At 44.1% G+C, this 19,322-nt stretch overlaps 1 protein-coding gene and 2 long non-coding RNA genes across 3 annotated transcripts in view; 2 read left to right on the forward strand and 1 right to left on the reverse strand.

Moving 5' to 3' along the window:
- On the forward strand, window positions 1-8,983 carry LOC140708119 (uncharacterized). The gene is made up of 2 exons (XR_012088265.2): window positions 1-1,886; window positions 3,164-8,983. It is a non-coding gene; the product is annotated as an uncharacterized LOC140708119 (long non-coding RNA).
- On the reverse strand, window positions 6,482-14,155 carry LOC144583818 (uncharacterized). Its single transcript, XR_013537788.1, has 3 exons — window positions 10,255-14,155; window positions 9,463-9,526; window positions 6,482-8,933 (listed from the first exon to the last, which is right to left on the reverse strand). It is a non-coding gene; the product is annotated as an uncharacterized LOC144583818 (long non-coding RNA).
- C1QL3 (complement C1q like 3) overlaps window positions 14,139-19,322 on the forward strand; it is a 15,968-nt gene continuing 10,784 nt past the window's right edge. The window contains exon 1 of the mRNA XM_073003117.2: window positions 14,139-15,081. Coding sequence (XP_072859218.1) covers window positions 14,494-15,081 — 588 coding nt within the window. The 5' untranslated portion in view covers window positions 14,139-14,493. The remainder of the gene's footprint in view (window positions 15,082-19,322) is intronic.

Raw genomic sequence — 19,322 nt, forward strand, 5'->3', positions numbered from 1 at the left:
CTTAAGAGTATGTCTGCACTAGTACACAGCTATATCAGTTGAACAGTATTTTAAACATCATGATTCCATCCATCACAGAATTTGTAGTTCAATACAGAGCTGGCCGGATAACTCAGTGAGTGAGGTGTCTGGCGGCAGAGCCAGAGGTTGGGATTTCAATTGCCCACAGTGCCTCCCCCACAGAGAGAACAGTCAACCTGTGGGGCCTTGAGCAAGCTGCACAATCCCAGGATGCCCCCCCAGAAGAAGGAAATGGGAAACCACTGCCTACCCAGAAAACCCTGAAAAGGTTCACCGTAAGTCAGAATTGACGTGATGGCATACAATTCTTATTCAAATACATAATTAAGATTCTTTGCAAGAGAGCTCCTGTACTCTCCTGACCGATGAAAAACACCCCACAAAACTACAAATCTTAGATACTTTAGGACGGAGCCAGGGCTGTTTGAGTGAAATCAAACTGCTATGACTGGTGTTAGCCAATCTGGTGCTGTGAAGAAGCTTATGAGGAAGCTCCTCAGGCCTGCCCTTCCATCATTGCATTCTTCAATGTTGAGTCTGAGGAGAAGGGATCCCTCCTCCTGTGTAAGCTCTACTCATGAGCAAGAACTCTGGTGAATTTGGGTTCTGCTTACATGTAGGATCTACATGGGCCACATGTGCAAGACGATTCTCCTTTCCAGACTCAGTATTGTGACAGTGAATAGCATGATGACAGAAGGGCTGGGGATAATAGCTTCCCAAATTCACTGCAGCAAATTGAACAATGCCAGAATAGAGCTTCTGTGGTATAGATGCATGTTAGGTGATCATAGCATGAGAGGATACCCTGATTCGAAATAGCCCCTGCTTTATTATCTTTTTTTTTTTTTAGTTTTACAAACTAAATAATTAAAATGATTGCAATTTGCAAAGTAAATTATGTCATTAGTGACTCGGGAATTAATAAGCAGAAAACAAAGAGAATAATGTATTGCAAGGCTGACAAGAAAAAATAAATAAATATAAATCTCCCGGCAATTCACCACTCTTAGGGTTTTAATGTTGAGTTCTCCACTCCCAGCTATCCATTCTCATTGCACATCTATCAAACCCCTGATGAATATAAAGGATCACAGGACTTCAAGCCCTAGCACTGCAGTCCTGGAAGAATGACAGCATGGGAGGGCTTTAAAGAGGTAGAAGAGAACCATAGATGACACTGTAGAGGAGTTTGTCTCTCCTTCCCTCTACTTCCTATCATGATATCTCCTTAGCATCACTGATGTTTAGATCTCTATTACAAAGGCACCCAACTCCTAACTTCCTAAACAATGACTGACTTTAACAAGTGATACAGCTTTTAATAAAAGTACTGCATGATTTATACCACACTGTATTCATACATTTCAGGTCGTTTCTTTAATTTCAGCACTTTGTAAGAAGCATTTGTCTTCACACACTTCCCTGTTTAATATTTACTGTTTGCACCCTGGTTTTAAAAAAGCAAGGGGGAGGAAGCAAAGGAGAAAACGCCTCCTGTTCTTTCCTTGGTTCTGAACAAGATATTGCCACTTGAATTTAATATCTTCAAGGTAACATCCTCAGACATCAGGCGAAAGATACAGCTCTCCCGTTGTATTCTTCACAACAGTGAAGCATTACCCATCTTGCCATTGCAATATCAATCACAGTCCAAAGAAGATGGCTTGATAATGAGATGCATGCTTTGGAGTGAATGTTATGAATTGAAAACAAGGATTTCAAATGTTTTCAGATGTGGGTGATGAAGCCACTGAAAACAGGAGAGAAGAGAAGTTGTTAAGATGCTGTGCAAAAGAAAAGTGAAGACTGCTGTTCTTCTGTTATTTTGTTGGCACTCTCTGTGTGCTTTTGTGTGTTTACTGGTAAGAAACAAATGCTAAATCTAATATATTGGCTAAAATGGGTATGAATGTCTTTGTTTCTATGATCCAAAACACACAACATCCTGGACATTCTGGGAAAGGAAATTTAACTGTTGCCAAGAGGTAGCTCCTGAAATCCATGCTGTTACAGGAGAAGACAAAAATAAAGAACCAAATACTGTACATAAGAAATTAAATTTAAAAAAGAATAACAGCCAAAGCCCTCAAAATGAACTACAAAAATACAGCTTTAAAATGAATGGTGCAATAAAGTTAATGTTCAAAAATGCCAAAATGAATGAAGTTTTATTAAGAGGGGTAAATAATGTTTTATCTTTGTTTGCTCTTGGTTTGGAATTTTTAATTGTTATTACTGTATTCAACTTGGATATATTGTTGTAAGGCTATTGGTTTTATAAATATCAGAAATTTTTGGCAATTAATTACCACACTCAAGTACTGCATGTTGTTCTATAAACTGTCTAGATTATTTATATGCTGTTTATATAATGGTTTTCCATTCTGAAATATAGTCTATTAATAAGTACTCTTTACCTCATGATTGTTTAATCCCGATTTTCTATGTGTAGTAATAATTTTTTTTATATCTTTAGTAATTCACCACTTAAAGCCAGTGAACACTGGAATTAAACCAGATGTTTTGAGTTTCCAGAAAATCTTTATCACCCACTTATATAGTGGTGTCTCGCATAGCGAGGTTAATCCGTTCCGGATTAACCTTCACTATAGCGAAACCTCGCTAAACGGAATTTAAAAAGCCATAGAAACGCATTGAACTTTGTTCAATGCGTTCCTATGGCTTTAAAACTCACCGTTAAGCGATGTTCCTCCATAGCGCCCCCCATTTTCGCACCCTCGGTAAGCGAGGGCAGGGCGCGAAAATGCGGCGTGGACCTTCCGGCGGCCATTTTGGAACCGCCGATCAGCTGTTCTCCCCCGCTTCGTTATGCGATATTCGCTAAGCGAATTGCTTAGCGAATATCGCAAAGCGAAAAAACGCCATGGGGCCATCGCTGAGCGAATGCTCCAGCGATGGCCCAGAGCCCCTCGTTAAGCGATTTAATCGCTCAGCGGGGCGCTCATTAAGCGAGGCACCACTGTAGTTCTACTTATTCACTCTATCTTCTTGTAAAAAGAAAGAAAGAAAGAAGATACGCTGAGCTTTTCTGCAAATAAACAGCCAACCATATTAATTTGATAACAGACTTCTCAAAACTGTCTATCCTGAACTCCTTACATTATTCTTTGGCCATCAGGTTTGGGGAAGGACTCTGCCCTGTTACCAGCACTGAAGTAAGGTTCAACTATCAAGCCCATCATCTTCTGTATATGGAAGGAGTGTACCATCTTCCCCTTTGCATCAGGCTGCAAAACGTCTTTTTATATTTGCTGTAAACAGTGACAAGCACAATGTATATGTAACATTTGCAATGTTCTTGTTGTTACATGCCATCATGTAACCGATGTTTCTGATTTATGGTGACCCTGACGGAGCTATTTCCAAAATGTCCTGTCATCAACAGCCCTGCTCAGCTCTTGTAAACTCATGTCTCATTTCTTTAGGAAGTAAATCCATCTCTTGTTATTCCTCTTTTCCTGCTTCCTTTAACCTTTCCCAGAGAATCTTGCCTTCTCGTGATGTGCCCAAAGTAGGGTAAACTCAGTTTCATAATTTTTGCCTCCAGAGATTTTTCAGGCTTAATTTGGTCTAGGACCCTCTTGTTCATCTTTCCGGCAGTCTAGGGCAGTGATGACGAACCTTTTTGAGCCTGAGTGCCCAAATGGCAACATAAAACCAAATTATTTCTTTCAAAGTGCCAACACTGCAATTAAACCTGCATACTGAGTGTAGCGTTCTCTATTTAGTTGATCTATGGTTCTTGTTGTATAATGTAATGATTTTTGAATATTCATGTTGCTGAAAGGCGGAGCCGAGACAGATGCTATAAGAGGTGGAGCCTGGGCCAATACTGTATTTCAGTCAGAGTGTGAGATGAAGTGAGTTTAAGTTATATTGAGTCACTGAGAGTAGAGTCAGGGTGTGCAAGAGAATGCGCAGTTTGGGGAATTTAAATGTGATTAACTACTGAAGGTATTTATGAATCTATATAATTAATAAACCAAAGTTTTATTTAAAAGAACTTGAAGTGTGGACCTGAGTCTTTCTGAAGTAATGGTGATTTAGAGATCACCTGGTGGCAGCAAGTGTAAAAGGAAAGAGGGTCTGCCTTCGTGTGCTCTGGGGTCTTGAAGGTCAAGCAAAGGGGCACTAGGGTGGACGCCACACTGAGGTTTTAGTTTAGAAAAAAACAACTCATCCAGTTGTCTGAACTAATCAACACCTTTTATTGTAAAAGAAAAAAAAATAACAGAACTTTCAATGACACAAACACTTTTTGAATTGAAAAATAACCATTAACTCTAGTAAATGGAAAAAAATATTAAAGTAATACATTGTACACATAGTCTGAAGTCAGGTAATTTATATGAACTTTTAAAATAATTATATGCATGTATTTTTTTATATGGGATACTCAACTTGGCATGCTTATGCACCACAATTAATGTGATTTTTGATGTTGTATTCATGCTGATAAGTTGTCAAACCTTGGCTCATATGCTATTAGTTTGAGAGCAACACATGCAGCGCTCATGTCATCTGTCAGTCTGTTTCTGGTATCAGATTTGATATAATTTAAAGCTGAAAACAGCTGTTCACAAGCATAAGATGACCCAAACAAATTAAGAAGAGCAATCCTGTGCTTTCATTGACTTAAAATTATTTGGCAGAGAATTCCACACTTTTAAGGATTTCATTTTCAGAACTACCAACTGTGCTGTCCTTTATCATCCCTCCACACACTATTTTCTCCAGTGTTGCACACAGGTCTAGAATTTATTTTTCCAGATACAATTTTCTTGAAATTCCAAGAGCTCCATATCCAAATTTCCAAAATCTAATCACTGTAAGCAGGAAAGATCAAGTTCTTCGTATTTGGCTTTATCTGGAGCAGTAAGAAAACACAGGGTTGCCTCCATCTTACGGAACTGTAAAAATCTGTTCCTAAAATTCTCCTTTGCAGCTGCTACAGTGCTAGAAAATTCCTTATAGATTTCCTGATGTCTTGTAGGATTGTCCGTACATATTGTAGAATTTTCCAAATGCATTTTTAGATTTGGAAAATATTTCAGCTGCCCACTTTCAAGGTTCCTCTCAAAAACCTGCAGTTTTCTCTCAAATGTTCTGATGTCACAAAACATCCTTTCTGCTGTTTCTCCTAAACCTTGCAGTTTTTCGTTCAGTACATTGAAGTGTGCTGTAAAATCCATAAAAAACATGAGGTTGGTAAGCCAGGCCATATCAGTGAGCTGTGGATATTCTTGTTCCTTTTCAGTCATAAACAGCCTAATTTCATCCAAACAGGCTACAAATCTCTCCAAGACTCGTCCTCTGCTCAGCCACCGGACACTATTGTACATAAATAAAGTATTATACTGTGCCTGAACCTCATCGAGAAGTGCTTGAAACTCACAACAATTAAGAGCATGAGCCATGATGTAATTCACCATTTTTGTGACATCTCTGAGAATATCATCTAATTTTTTGCTACTTACCCTGGCACAAAGAGCTTCTTGATGTATAATACAATGAAACTAAATGACCGGATATTTTGCTTCTTTAACAAAGAACTGTATGAAACCAGATGTTACCCCCACCATGCAAGGTGTTCTGTCACTAGTAACTGAAACTACTTTTTCTGCTCTTATGTCTTGTGACAAAAAAGGTTCCATCACAGCATTGTAAATATCTCTCCCTTGTGTTCTTCCGACAAAGACAGTTTCACCAGCTCTTCTCTCATGATATCACCAACACAAAATTACTGCTAGCCTTGCATGATTATTTATAGCTGTGTTTTCATCCAAGCACATGGAGTAACAGGCTGCCCGTCGTAAGTCAGTGGTGAACTGCTGACTAACATCACTTGCCATACGCAGGACTTGATCTTTAATAGTATTTCTGCTAAGTGGCATCTCAGAGATGCATTGCATAATTTTATCCTTGTCTGGGAAATCATGAAAATTACTCCCAGTCAACATGGCCGTTTTGATAAAATCCCCATCAGAGAGGGGCTTACCATGTTTTGCTATGCAGAGTGAAATTTGAAAGCTATCAGCTGTCAGATGATTTGTTTTAGAAAGATAGTTACAAAAACTAAGATGCTGGGAGCGATATTTCCTCAATTTCCCTTCAGGAAACTCTCTCCTTTCAGCTTCACCAAGTTCAGCAACACTTTTGTGGTTGGTTTCAAAGTGACGTTTGACACTTGATGTGTGAGATACAATACTTTAACCACACAGAATACATAACACTTTCCCACTGCATTCAGTCATTCCAAATGACTCTGTCCAGGCCTCTTGGAATGATCTTCCACTATCTGTTTTCAGTTTTGTGCTTTTTTTTTGCTGTACTCATTTCTTTTGTGTTCAAAATTTGGAGTCTACAAAAAACCAAAATAAATATTTTTAAAAAGATGGATGAAGCACCCAATACAAATCTATCCCTACCAAAAATATTGTCACATTTACACATTTTGTCTGTCTGGTTCTTTATTGATTCCTCCAACTGACAGCTCTTTTAGAAAAAAAAGTCAAGTGCAAAATGCTACACTGAATTAAATGAGCCCTATTTATAAAGCTTATTAAGTACACTGAAATCCTGGACTTGTTTCCTCCAAAGTAAGCCAACCCTCAGAAAAGCAGCTATATACAGGAGCACAAACTTTTAAAGTGTATACCTACATTTTATATACTACATAAAGTGTATACACACATTTCACTTATTTGAAATTTAGTGTTGGAAACGAGTTTTAAATATATCATGACTTGTCGGAAAGATAAGTAAAGCAAATTAAGTGTGTACTTTCACTAGAAGCTAAAATAACCAAGCAAAGGGTATTGTACTACAGTGGCATCATGAGAAGACAAGCTCAGTGGAAAGGACAGCAATGCAGTAGGAAAAGAGGAAGACTGCACATGAGATGGATTGACCCAATAAAGAAACCCACAGTCTTGTTTGGTGTTGCAGTCAAATTAGGACCAGGAGCAAAAAGACTGGGATTCAGATTTTGGGAATAAATTATGATACTCTTACCTGCTTTGGGGATGAGAAATAGAGAAACACGACTGCTACACACTTCAGATTTCTGCTGTTCTCAGCAAAAACTGCAGACCTAAATGCAGTGGAGATTAACTTTGGAATGTTCCTTTTTTCATGGGTTTGAGTCAAGTCTCTCTCTCTCTGTGTGTGTGTCTCTCTCACACACACAAACCCTCCCTCACTCAATTTTCAACAATTAGTTGCTTCAATTCAGTACATTTCCTCTCATTTTATTTAAACAAGCTGATGAATCCATCATCCCTCTCTCGCACCTTCCTTCCCGCCTTAATTGAAGCCTTCTGTCCTGCTTGCCTCAGTTCCTTTTTTCATGGTTTTGAGTCAGTCACTCTCTCTCTCATACACACATACACACTCCCACCCTCAATTTTCCACATACATTTAAACAAGCTGATGAATCCACCTGTCCCTCTCTAGCACCTTCCTTCCTGCCTTAATTGGAGCTTTCCACCTCCAGCAGAAGTAGTCATTCACAAGTTGGATTGAGTGCCCGAGGCTGTTCTACAGCCGTAAACAATAAAGCAGCCTTATCTCCGATCTCTAAAAGAACTGATTTACAAGCATTGCAACCAAGGAAGGTAGCAGAGAGAGGTGGCTGACAATTGTGCAGTTTGAGGTTCAGCTGCGGGGGTAGGGGGCAGCGCTTCGCTTGCGTGCCGAGGGAAAGGTCTCTGTGTGCCAGCTGTGGCACACATGCCATAGGTTCGTCATCGCTGGGCTAGGGTATCTGTAAAGCTCTCCTCCAACACCATGTTTCAAACAAATCATTTTTTTTTCTTGTCAACTTTCTTTACTATCTGGCTTTCACACAAACATGGTGATTGGAAATGCAAGTGTGTGGATGATCTTGATCTTGGTTTCCAATGACACATCCTTACACCTGATGATCTTTTATAAATCCTTCATTGCTGCCCTTCTGAGTCTGTTTTCTTCTGATTTCTTGGCCGCAGTCTCCCTTTGGATTGATGATTGAATGAAGATATACAAAATCTCTAACTATTTTAATATCTTCGTTATGTACATTACAGTTGCTTTTTTGTAGTCATGATTTCTGTCTTCTTAAAGTTCAACTGTGGTTGAACATTTGTTATACAGCATCAGAAGCAGAAAACATCACTTTTCACTCTAATACTGAATTTGCACAGGCAGGACCAACAAATTTCTGAATTTCTATCCAATACAGGGCCGAGTATATCAGGAAGGCAGGCTCATGAAATATAACTCACCTAACTTATACCAGTAACAGCATGACATTAGAGATTATTAGTGTTAAGGCATGAAACTGCTGTAATGCTTGAAAAAACACCACTCCCTGTTCTGCACAAAGGGATTGGGCTAGCTATTAAAATTCAGCATTCTCCACCGATATGCTGAACTACAACTCCCATTGTTCCTATCCAGAATGAATGAAGCACACTGGGCATGATGGAAGTTGTAATCTGACACATCTGGAAGAAAGGTTCTTTTTAAAAAGTTCTAAAAAGCTGTGTGAGAAAGATAAAGAAAAAAAACCTTTGTCCCTTAGCACTATACAACACTACAAGTTGGGGCTGGCAACTATCTAGAGGAGGTTGCATATGCTTGCATGATTTGGTGTGGATCACAAAAAAATTGCTTTACAACCCTTCTCCATTCCACAAGCTCCTGACTCCCTCAAGGCCTTGGTTTCATTAGAATCATTGGAACAGTCTGAACAGACATGTCAAGCAGGCTCAGCCAAGCTAGACCACAAGAGTTAGCACATTATTAGAAGTTCCTTAGGTGCTGAAAAAATGTCTGTATGGGGAAGGTTGTGCTTTCCCTCAGCTCTAGACTTTGCAATCCAGTGATTCGTCTGTCTCCAGATTGAACTGTGGAAGGAAAAAAAGTGATTTGCAAATGTATTGCACCTCTTTAGAAATTATGTAACTTGACGGGGGGAAAACAAGCTGCTGGTAGATAACATATCTTTTTGCCATCATCTAGTTTTACCCTCAGAAACTTAATGGGGCTGGGGATTGGCATTCACTGATGCTCAAGCAGAAAAAGGGGACTGTTGATCACTTATAATGAGCAAGGACTGTGTTAGAAAGCCAATGTCAAGGCAAACTGTTCCGGAAACCAAAGGTAACTGAACAATCATCATTTATCTCTCCCCCGCCCGCCTTTTAGGGTACTGCATATCTGACTTTACAGATAATTATCCTGTTTGAAAGACTGTCAGACAACAGTTCTTTATTTGAAGGTACATCCTGTCTATGTCCAGTTTAAAGATAGACCCATGTCCTATTCCACGTGCGTGGAGTGTCACACGCCAAAAAGAGTTTCACAAGATTATTATTGCAATGACAGAGACCACTCATCAATACGAACAGGGCATCTGCCTGCCCAAGGAGTTACCTGATAGTAGATAGATCTTTATGCAATCCTTCTAGAATTCTAAAACTGCTCACACAATGGATCACTGCAAGAGCAAAGCAGTTGAAAAGGATTATTCTGGCTCAAGAACATAAGAAGGCAGAGAAAACTAGAGTTTCCTAATCTACAGTTATAACCCTTGGATCACCATCTCAGCTGGTCACAGTATTCCCCACAATGATGAAATACACTGTATTTCTTTCTACGCTTTAGTAATAATTTCTAAATCTACATCCATACATAGGATTCCCAGACTTCATGCAAACCAGTCTCCTCTTTTGTTATTTTAGCAGAGCTTTTTTTGACCCAACTTCGGTCTAGTGGGGGGGCAACAATTCAAACAATTCCCAATTCAATATAACCATAACAAAAAGTACATTCTCCATCAACATGGCCATCCCCCCCCCCCAAAAAAAAAGCAATTTCTCAGAACAGCAGAATCCAATGGAAATGTGGAGATAAATCCACCCCTCTTCATTGCAACTCCTTGGTGCTCCCAAAACTGGCTCTGGAGGGCTAAGGGTGTCTCTCTGGGACAACCCTACAACTTTTAAGAATCAATGTGTGTTTTAAAAAAAAGACATAAGATATATATTTGGGTTGTACAAACGTATGAGCAAGCTTTCTGTAGCTTAGATGAAGAGCTAGAATGACAGCTGAAAAAAATATGGGAATTGAAAATACACACATCTGTCTAAAATACCTTGAAGAACTTGAAAAGGTTGCTTTTCTGCACTATAGGTCCCAAAGCCTTCAACCAACATGACCACTCACCATACTGGGAGAGATTCTGGAAGTCATAATCCAAAGTAGCACCATTTCCAAGCTTTGGAAAGAAGCCAGCCTTATCCACATGAGAAATTGCTCTTGTATGCTTTTACACATTCACATTTATCTTGTATTCATCATTCTCTAATATCATGCAACCTAATAATGGAAATGTTCAAAACGTATTCACAGTATTCATAGGTGTATTGTTAGCTCCTCAGTATGATCCAGTATAACTTGATAATGGAAACTTTGGAAACATTGTCCTAATATTAAATGCTTCATTCCTTCTTTGCTCACCTCATTATAAGGACGTTCACATTAGAGGAGCTTAGAATTTTGGGGAACATGATAATCAGCAATTACTTAAGATGGGAGTACAGTAATATGACATGGCACTAGCACATGGTTTTGCTCCATTCAGAACCTGAAAAAAGTAGATCCGCACCATGTACACTAGGGGTGAAATTTTGGGGTGAAGCACCATCCCTGCACTTGGGCCAGTAGTGTTAGGCAGGAGAGGGAAACGGAAGAATAAAAAGTGTGAGAGAACTGAACTTAATATAACCTATATTACATGCAGTATATAACAACATGAAGTGCATGGGTCTGCTTCAAGGATTACAGGCTAGGTGGATAGTTCAATGAGCTAGATACTGTATCTGGCTGTTGGGCCAGATGGAGTTCAGTTCCCTGCTGTGCATCCTAGAAGAACCAACCTGTATGGCCTTGGGTAAGCAGCACAGTTCCAGGATGCCCCTGGAACTGAAGGAAATGGTAAACCATTTCTGTTGCCATAAGTTGGAATAGGCTTGACAGCATTCAATTATTATTCAAAATTTACAGACTTACCATAAAACATTTCAGAGTCCTCCTGTTCAATGTTTGCCATGCTTTTTTTTTGCAGGATAGTCCAATTAATATCCTCCATCTCACCCACCCCCACAAATCCTTATTGGCCGGTTTCAGGACAGTTTGCCCCACCGGTTTGCACTTTGTGGGTGATGCTGTTTTGGCTACATAAGTATCCTCATTCACGGAATGAGTTCATTCTAGCACATAAAATTGAAGTGGAGTTTTATGGCCAACTCTGATGACCGGAAAACATCAACTTTTTTCAAAGGGTACAGAAAACTGAACTGCGGGGGGCGGGGGGGCAGAATAATGAAATAATATTTGACCATTCTTTCCTTTGGGAACAGCTGGTGCAGCATAAACAAGCACCCCTAACCATCTTTCAGAGAACAGAACAGGAGGTTGAAGCAAAGGGATCTGGCAACTGGATTGTGTCTTCAGGAGATAACAGCTTTATTAAAGGTTGAACTCTGACAAAAATCAGCAAAAGGGGAGGTGGTGGGAATATTTACCAGTACAAAAAGCAGAGACTTTTTTTTTATCAGTAGCCTGTTGAAGAGATAAGGAGCTGAGCCGACCCATCTCTGTGGTACGACACAGTCACAAACTCTTTGCCTCTTGATTCTCTTAGGGAAAAACGCAAAGTGCTGCTGACATTTCTACTTAAAAGGAGGAATCGATGGATTTTTGTTTCTCCGCTCTCTGCCTCTTTGACCTTATTGTGTTGTGGAAGAGAAGAGGAAGGGGGGGAATGATAAAGAAGAGATCTGTGCAATACAAACCCCAGATAAGATCACCGCTTTTTGTTCAACACTCACTGGGGACAGTGTTATGCAGCTGTATCCTTATTTGCTACTTTTGCTCATTTCAGATTCTTGCCTGGCTTATAATAAGTCACATTCTTTCCAGCCATCATCCCTGTATTGACAAGCAAATGTCACCCACATTTGATTGACACCCAATTGCTTCTGAATGCACAAGTGTGCTTTGGGAATCAATCTGGCATATTTGTTTAACGTGGCCTTGTTGAGCCTTGTGTTTTGAAGAAATAGTACTTGTTTAATATCTGCTTTCAAGAACTACTGTTCATATCCCACAAGTCAAGGGGCTGTGTAGCTCACCTTGCCAGAGAGTGACTGTCACCTACACCACCAAGAGGACAGCAGGATGTTTACTGGAGATGCACAACAGGAGCCTTGTGGCACTTGTCCACACTGGCATATGGTTCCTTGATAGCACTGTTTGGCATGGGGCGGAGGGAGACCTTGTCCGCTGGTGTTTCTACTTAAAACAACCCATCCTTCCCCTTTAAAAGTTGTCCCACACCAAACTGGCACAAGGCTAAGGCATGCAATCTATTTGGGATTATTCACTGAGATGCAAAATAACTCTTTTTCTGCTTTCGGGAACTGACACCAAGAGTTAAAATAGATTGCACTGAAGATAAGGGACCTTTCAAGCACCTGGCTGGCTCACACTAAATTTCATAGTATGGGCAGAGCCTAACAGAGATATTTTAGCATGGGCTTTCGAACCTACTTCTTTAGATCCCTGAAATCCAAAATGCAAATATCAAGTCTATATGCACAAGTGGTCATGGTTGTGGGTGGGATCAGGAGGAAAACTGGGTTTGGAAAATGGCAATGGCACATTAGCCCTGGTCATAAACTTTTAAAGGGAAAGAAGGAAGCAGCCAAACAACCTGCTCAAGAAAGTGCACTTAGGGTTGGCAAACAAACCTCTTCTTTGTTTAATGTACATCTTCGTGCTAGAGCAGACTAGCATCAGATCGACTCTTAACCTGATCCACGTTTAAAGATAACCAAAGAGGCACTTTCATGAAGCATCAAGAGCTCTTTGATTGATGACTGGCTCAAAAGCAGGGAGAAGTCCTTTGTTCACTTACAACCCTATCATTCTCTGCTTGTAATTTCTAGGAGAGGAGGAGGAGATAAGAGGGAGGAAAAGGCTTGAGATTTTCCATGTGTTTCAGGTCATGGGGTTTTAGGCAGATGCAGTAGCAATTTTGAGAATTGGAGCCCCATCCAATTCCATTCATTCGGGTGACAGAGTGGGTGCTTTGCCCGGTGACTGTTGCTGGGATGTCGGCTGAATTTGCAATGCAGGGCCCTTGTATTAAAAGTGATATTTCACATGAAAAGAGGGAGGCCACTGGGGGAACCATTAAGGAAGAAGTGGGGTTGACCTTTACATTCTGGATCAGTGATCTGAAGGTTATCCAAAAGGTGCTAAGTAGATCCTCGCTTTCTACCCCCTCCTTGATCTTCTCCAGCAAAGAAAGCTGTCATCACTCTGGGTTCAGCAAGGGAAATGCTCACGATTTCAGCGAGGGGGGAAAAGAAAGATAGGAAGGAGGGGAGGGAGAGGCAGAAAGAGGGGAGGAAAACATTTCCCCACACTTGTCAGTGAGATGCCAAACTCTCCGTGAGTGGGATGAGCAGAGCAGATGCTGGGATGAGATGCCAAGGCAGCTCCCCTTTCCCCTGCGCTTTTGGGTGCTTATAAATTACCCCGGCGGCGCCTTTGCCAGCCTTCTCTCGTCGCGGCAGGTGGCTGTGCAGCGCTCGGCGCCTCTCGGTTTGGCTACTTCCAGCGAGCGCGACTGGGCGGCTTGTTGCGGACCCGTCCTCCGGCAGCTCAACCGGCAAGGGAGACAGTCCGAGGCTGAGCCAGGAGAAGGCTGCCTCTCTCTTTCTCCTGATCGCGATCTCGCCGGCGCAGGTGAGAGCAGGAGGAATTTCCCGAGCCCCAGCTCTTCTCTCCGCTGCCCTCGCTGAGTTGATGTCGCTGCGGAAGAGTCAGAGTGAGTGAGGAGTGGGGTTAAGCAAAAAGGAGAGGGGGACAGAGTGGGGAGGAAAGAGGGGAGAGAGAAAAAAAAAACCACCGCGGGAAGGCAACGAGATAGACGACCGGGAGGAGTAGCAGGGAAGTTGATTCGAGCTGGCACAGGCAGAAAAAAAAAAGTCGATCGCCACCACCAGCATAAAAGTGTGAGCCGCTCCTCTCCAGGTTCGCAGGAGCAGCGGCAGCCACAGGTGCCCCAGACGGCGCGGCGACCAGGCGGCCCGGCGGGGCGCGGCGAGGCTCTCGGGACTTCGCCTTCGGGATCCGGCGAAGGAGACCCCCTTTCCGGGCGCCCCTCCCCGCGGCCGCCGCCGGGAGGAGGAGGAGGAGGAGGAGGAGGAGGAAGAGGGCGCGAAGCCGCCCCAAGGGACGCGGGGAGGCTGCCCCGCGGTGATTTCGGCTCGAGGAGGTCCCCGTCCCACCATCAAGATTTTGTCCAAAAGCAGGCAAGAGGATCGCCCTGCCCTGAGCCGCCTGGTGGGCAGCAGGCGCCGGCTGATCGCGGCCGGCGCGCTGGGGGTGGTCATGGTGCTGCTGCTGGTCATCCTCATCCCGGTGCTGGTGAGCTCGGCCGGCACGTCGGCGCACTACGAGATGCTGGGCACCTGCCGGATGGTCTGCGACCCTTACGGCGGCACCAAGGCGCCCAGCACGGCGGCCACGCCCGACCGCGGGCTCATACAGTCCCTGCCCACCTTCATCCAAGGACCCAAGGGCGAGTCCGGACGGCCGGGCAAGGCCGGGCCGAGGGGGCCCCCGGGAGAGCCCGGGCCGCCGGGACCCGTGGGCCCGCCGGGCGAGAAAGGGGAGCCCGGGCGCCAGGGCCTGCCGGGTCCGCCGGGAGCGCCGGGCCTGAACGCGGCGGGGGCCATCAGCGCCGCCACCTACAGCACGGTCCCCAAGATCGCCTTCTACGCCGGCCTCAAGCGGCAGCACGAGGGCTACGAGGTGCTCAAGTTCGACGACGTGGTCACCAACCTGGGCAACCACTACGATCCCACGACGGGCAAGTTCACCTGCTCCATCCCCGGCATCTACTTCTTCACCTACCACGTGCTCATGCGTGGCGGCGACGGCACCAGCATGTGGGCCGATCTCTGCAAAAACAACCAGGTGGGGACGGCGAGGGGAGGAGGAGGAGGGGAGCCCGGGCGGAAGAGGAGGCGCGGGCAAGCGGCTCGGAGCCGCTCCGGGGGGATGGTCTACTCTACTGGGAGCGGGGTGGGTGGAGGGGGGTGAGTAAAGGGGATCAGGGACTCCCTTCTTGGGATCTAGGCCACTGGGGAGAGAGCTTGGCCGCTGGAGTGTTGTGCGCTAAGGAAAAAATCCAACAGGTGAAGCCAGCGCGTCTGCACGCCAGAGATGAAGATGTATCTTGCAAATAGTGCTTTGAAAAGTATAGCCCCTCACGCTAGATGAATTAAGCAGACCAGAGTGGGGCGCTCCCTGGATAGGGCAGCGGCCGAGGCTGGAGCTGCGAGGGAGACCCAGACGATAGAGGAGGACCTGGAAGGATCTTCCACGCTCCTCTGGCCCTGACGCCAAGAGAGCCTTCGGCCCAAATTGGTTGGAGAAGTGTAAAAGTGATGGGTGGGGAAGGCAAAGTACTCTTCGCATATGCTCTAGGGCGCCGTTTCTTTGGTAGCCTTCGCCCCTGGAAGGACTGCGTCTGGGGCTGATCTTAGTGAGAGAAAGAGGGCACAAGGGCGAACCAAGCCTGGCAGGTCTGTTCAGGATGGCCACTCAAGACTACCCGGGAGTTTCGGGTCGCCCTGGAGGCAGGAAAGGAGCGGGAGTTCCAGCAGGAAGGAGGCGTAGAGAACCGGGGGAAATGCAAAGAAGCAGCGTGTTGCCGGCGACGGAAGGAAATGTTAAGTTCCTTACGAGTGTGCGTGGGCTGCCCCGTAAGGCTTGCTTGGCTCCTCAAGGCGCCTTGAAGTGGCGTTAGCTGCTTCTGGGGCCACCCAGTCTACGGCTGTGGCCCACGGGCCAAGCGGCGAGGAGGACTTTTACCCTCCCCTTCCAGTGCGTTCATACCCTTTGACTGCCCTTCCCTTCTGGGCGAGAGTGAAAAACCTGCGTTTTCCCTTCACGTGAAAACGCGCGCGCCTTGTTACGTGAAAGGAAAACGCAGGTTCCAAGGCATGGCCGGAGAAAAAAAGCGGCAGGCCGGGGCCTTTCAGGGCAAGAGGGCAGATGGAGCACAGGGAGAGCTCCGTGGCTAGGAAAGGGCACGGTAGGCTCAAGATAAGTTGCTGCCTGAGGCAGAGCCGCAAGAGGCGTAAGTATCCTTGAGCGAGCAGGTTGTGTTGGCCCCTGAGGCAAAAAGAACCCGGAAACACCTCCGCTTGTTCTCTACTGGTAAAATTTCAGCGAACAAAACCGCACGGGGGGGAAAAACCACAACTTAAATAAATAACTCCAAATGTAACGCCATTTCATAAGGCCCCAAACCAGCTGTCTCTCTGGAGGACCGGCTCCTGAGAAGAGCGGGGAGCCCGAGGGCCCCTGGAAGACCGTGCAATGGCCCCTCTGTGACAGCAGGAAAAGAACTGCGTGTCGTCCTGCGGGCGTTGGACTACAATTCCCATCAGCCCTCGTCGCTATATGCTGGGGCAGGGGTAACGGAAATTACCCCAACAACTTTTAGAAAGCCACCGATTCCACGTGCAGCCCCCCCCCCCAAAGCGTAACTGGCGTGTTGGAAGGGGAGGTTCAGGCTCACTTAACTGGGCAATAAAAATCCACTGAGCTCTGAGGGACCGACTTCACAATAAATTGGGGTCAAATTGTGATGTTAGTATCGGAAAAGGCGACTGACTGCCTTTCAGTTCGAGGTTGGGTGAGGAATTCTGAGAGAAAAGGCGACCCGCTGCTATCCCGTGGAAAACAGACGTTAATGCCTTCCTGGAGGGCAAAGAGGAAAGCATGGACAGCGGCTTAATATGGGGGCAGAGCAGAGAATTCAGGAGAGGCGTGGTGGCCTCATTAAAATACTGTAAAATGAAGACCTGCTGCTCAACCCCGTCCCCTCTTATTGTTTGCCAGACTATAGCCCAAGAAGTGACCAAACCAGGCCAGGTTGGCGCTCAGCTGTTTATTAGAAAGAAGGGCGGTTAGTTATACTGTAGCAGCTTCTAGGGGAGACGCAAGAAACGGGAGCGCCGTTTAATTGGGTCTCTTAATAACCGCCATTCCTCTTTTCTCAAGAGTCCCGAGAAACAAGTCATTTCGCCAGCGAGCGAGCTGGCTTAGGCCCTGCTTCGCGGTTTTTTGTTGCCCAAATTGCGAGGGCCCGAGAGGGAAGGAACGAAGGCAGGCAAGGCTTTTCCTGCGAGGCGCCCCGGAAAGGCGGAGTGACAAGGCCAAACCAGCGGCAAAGAGGCGAAAGCCTGCGCTTTCCTATCGGTGCCACCTTGGGTGCTTGCTTGCCCCCTGCGGCCCGAGTCCTGTAAGGGGGAGGAGGAAAAGCGCGGGCTCTTGCTAAGGGAGTGCCTCATGGCGAAGCAGTCCCTCGACTGTGGGACGCTGTGGAGCCTGGCTTTGAGTTTAACAAGGTTGGGCCTGTAGTCCTCACGTACTGAGATAAATCTTGATTCCTGTCTGCTCCTTCCGTATTTATGGGAAGGCAGGTTTATGCCAGTACGTGTGAACTATACAGGTCTGCCCTTGTTCAACCCAAACGAGGTCCCATAGGGCCCAATGGGACTTACGCTCAATGTACAGGGTTGCCTCCTGCACTGCAATGGACATGCGTGTTTATACAGCTGTAAATTCCTCTTAGGGCTTCATAAAGGGTATTTAACTTTAGAGGTTAAATGTTTTAGGCGGCCGGTGGGTTATGTTCCTACTTTTTATCACAGCATCCCCCCCCCTTTTTCCTGGCTTTCTTTCAAGTTGTTGGGGAGAGACAGTGAAAGCCACACAGACCTATTTTAGGCATCTTTCCCTGACAGCACACACCCCTCCCCGTTTCTTCACTAGGCCAAACTATTAGAGTCTAGTGAAAGACATGAGAACAATCAGGAACAATCAATTTTAATTAATCTAAATGGTAGTACAGTTGCTTACTCTGGTTCTTAAATGGCCCCCAGGGATCTGACCTTCCACACAAAGTCTGAGAAAAGAGGAAAGAGAATGAGAGAGAAAATGATTAGCACATTTGTGTAATAGGATTTATTTTATTCACTATTGTCTGTATAAGCAATATTGATAATAACATAGATTAATACAAATATTTATGTTTAGATAGGCATTGTTGCCAGGAAACGTGCAGTGCATTCATTGCTCATGGATAAAAAAAAAATAATAGCGATAAACATTGTATTTGTAGACAGACAGACACACAATCACAGTTCCAGAAAAGTGGAGATTGAAGTGTAATGTGATCAGTGCTATTTCTTGTAAAACTATTCAGTCAAATCTGGTAGCTTTACAAATCTTAATCAGAAAGCATTAAGAAATTTTACATGTTCTAGCTAATATTTATTTTATGACAGTAGTGTGCTGGGTGCTGTACAGTACAGAAAGCATAAATAGGGCTGTTTCTTCCCCAACGGCTCCTTGGTTACTGCTCTCAATTTTAAAGAAATGTTAGAGAAAGTCTTTAGAGAACAACTCTGTCTTTAATATTTGCCTTTTATTTATGAAGTTTATAGTGTAACTGTAAGCAATAATGACCATGAATCCCTTTTCAGCTGCACGCTGATCAAGATTTTAAAAGAAAATCTGAAAAAAGTGGGATTCACTGCCTTTATCATGCATGTGAAGGGATTCCCCACCCCACCCCCGGAAAGGCAGAATAAGGAAACTGAAATTCCTGAACACTGGTACTGGAGAATACCAGTGTTCTATAACTAGATGAGATCCCTCTCAGTCACTTCAACTTTGTGTTAAATTGCAGGATCACAGATGGGAGCATCAAAGACTGGTAAATTAATCTGATATGCCACTTAACCTTTTGTTTATGGTTTTTCACAAGTACTGTAAAAATGAAATTATGGGGGACATCAGTAGTAATTAATCAAATTAGTAAATGTCTATCATAAATACTGACTTTAATTCTGAGACCACATAGCAAAACATTAAGTATATGACAGTTAATTTTCATGTCTTACACATATGTCTGAACAAACACATACACACACCCAAACCCCCATTTTTATTTTGCTTATTAAAAAACATTTTCTTTTTAGCATTTGATGTAAGTAAATACTGTATAGAAGACAGTACAATGCAGGGCATATTTTTATGATTTATGATTATAAATATTAAAATAACCATGAAGATAGGCTCAGTACATAATCCCAGACATTTATAAATTGCCTAATTTCGTTGCTAGACAAACAGAATGG

Source organism: Pogona vitticeps, chromosome 6 (genome assembly GCF_051106095.1).
Source record: "Pogona vitticeps strain Pit_001003342236 chromosome 6, PviZW2.1, whole genome shotgun sequence".
Classification (NCBI taxonomy): Eukaryota; Metazoa; Chordata; class Lepidosauria; order Squamata; family Agamidae; genus Pogona; species Pogona vitticeps.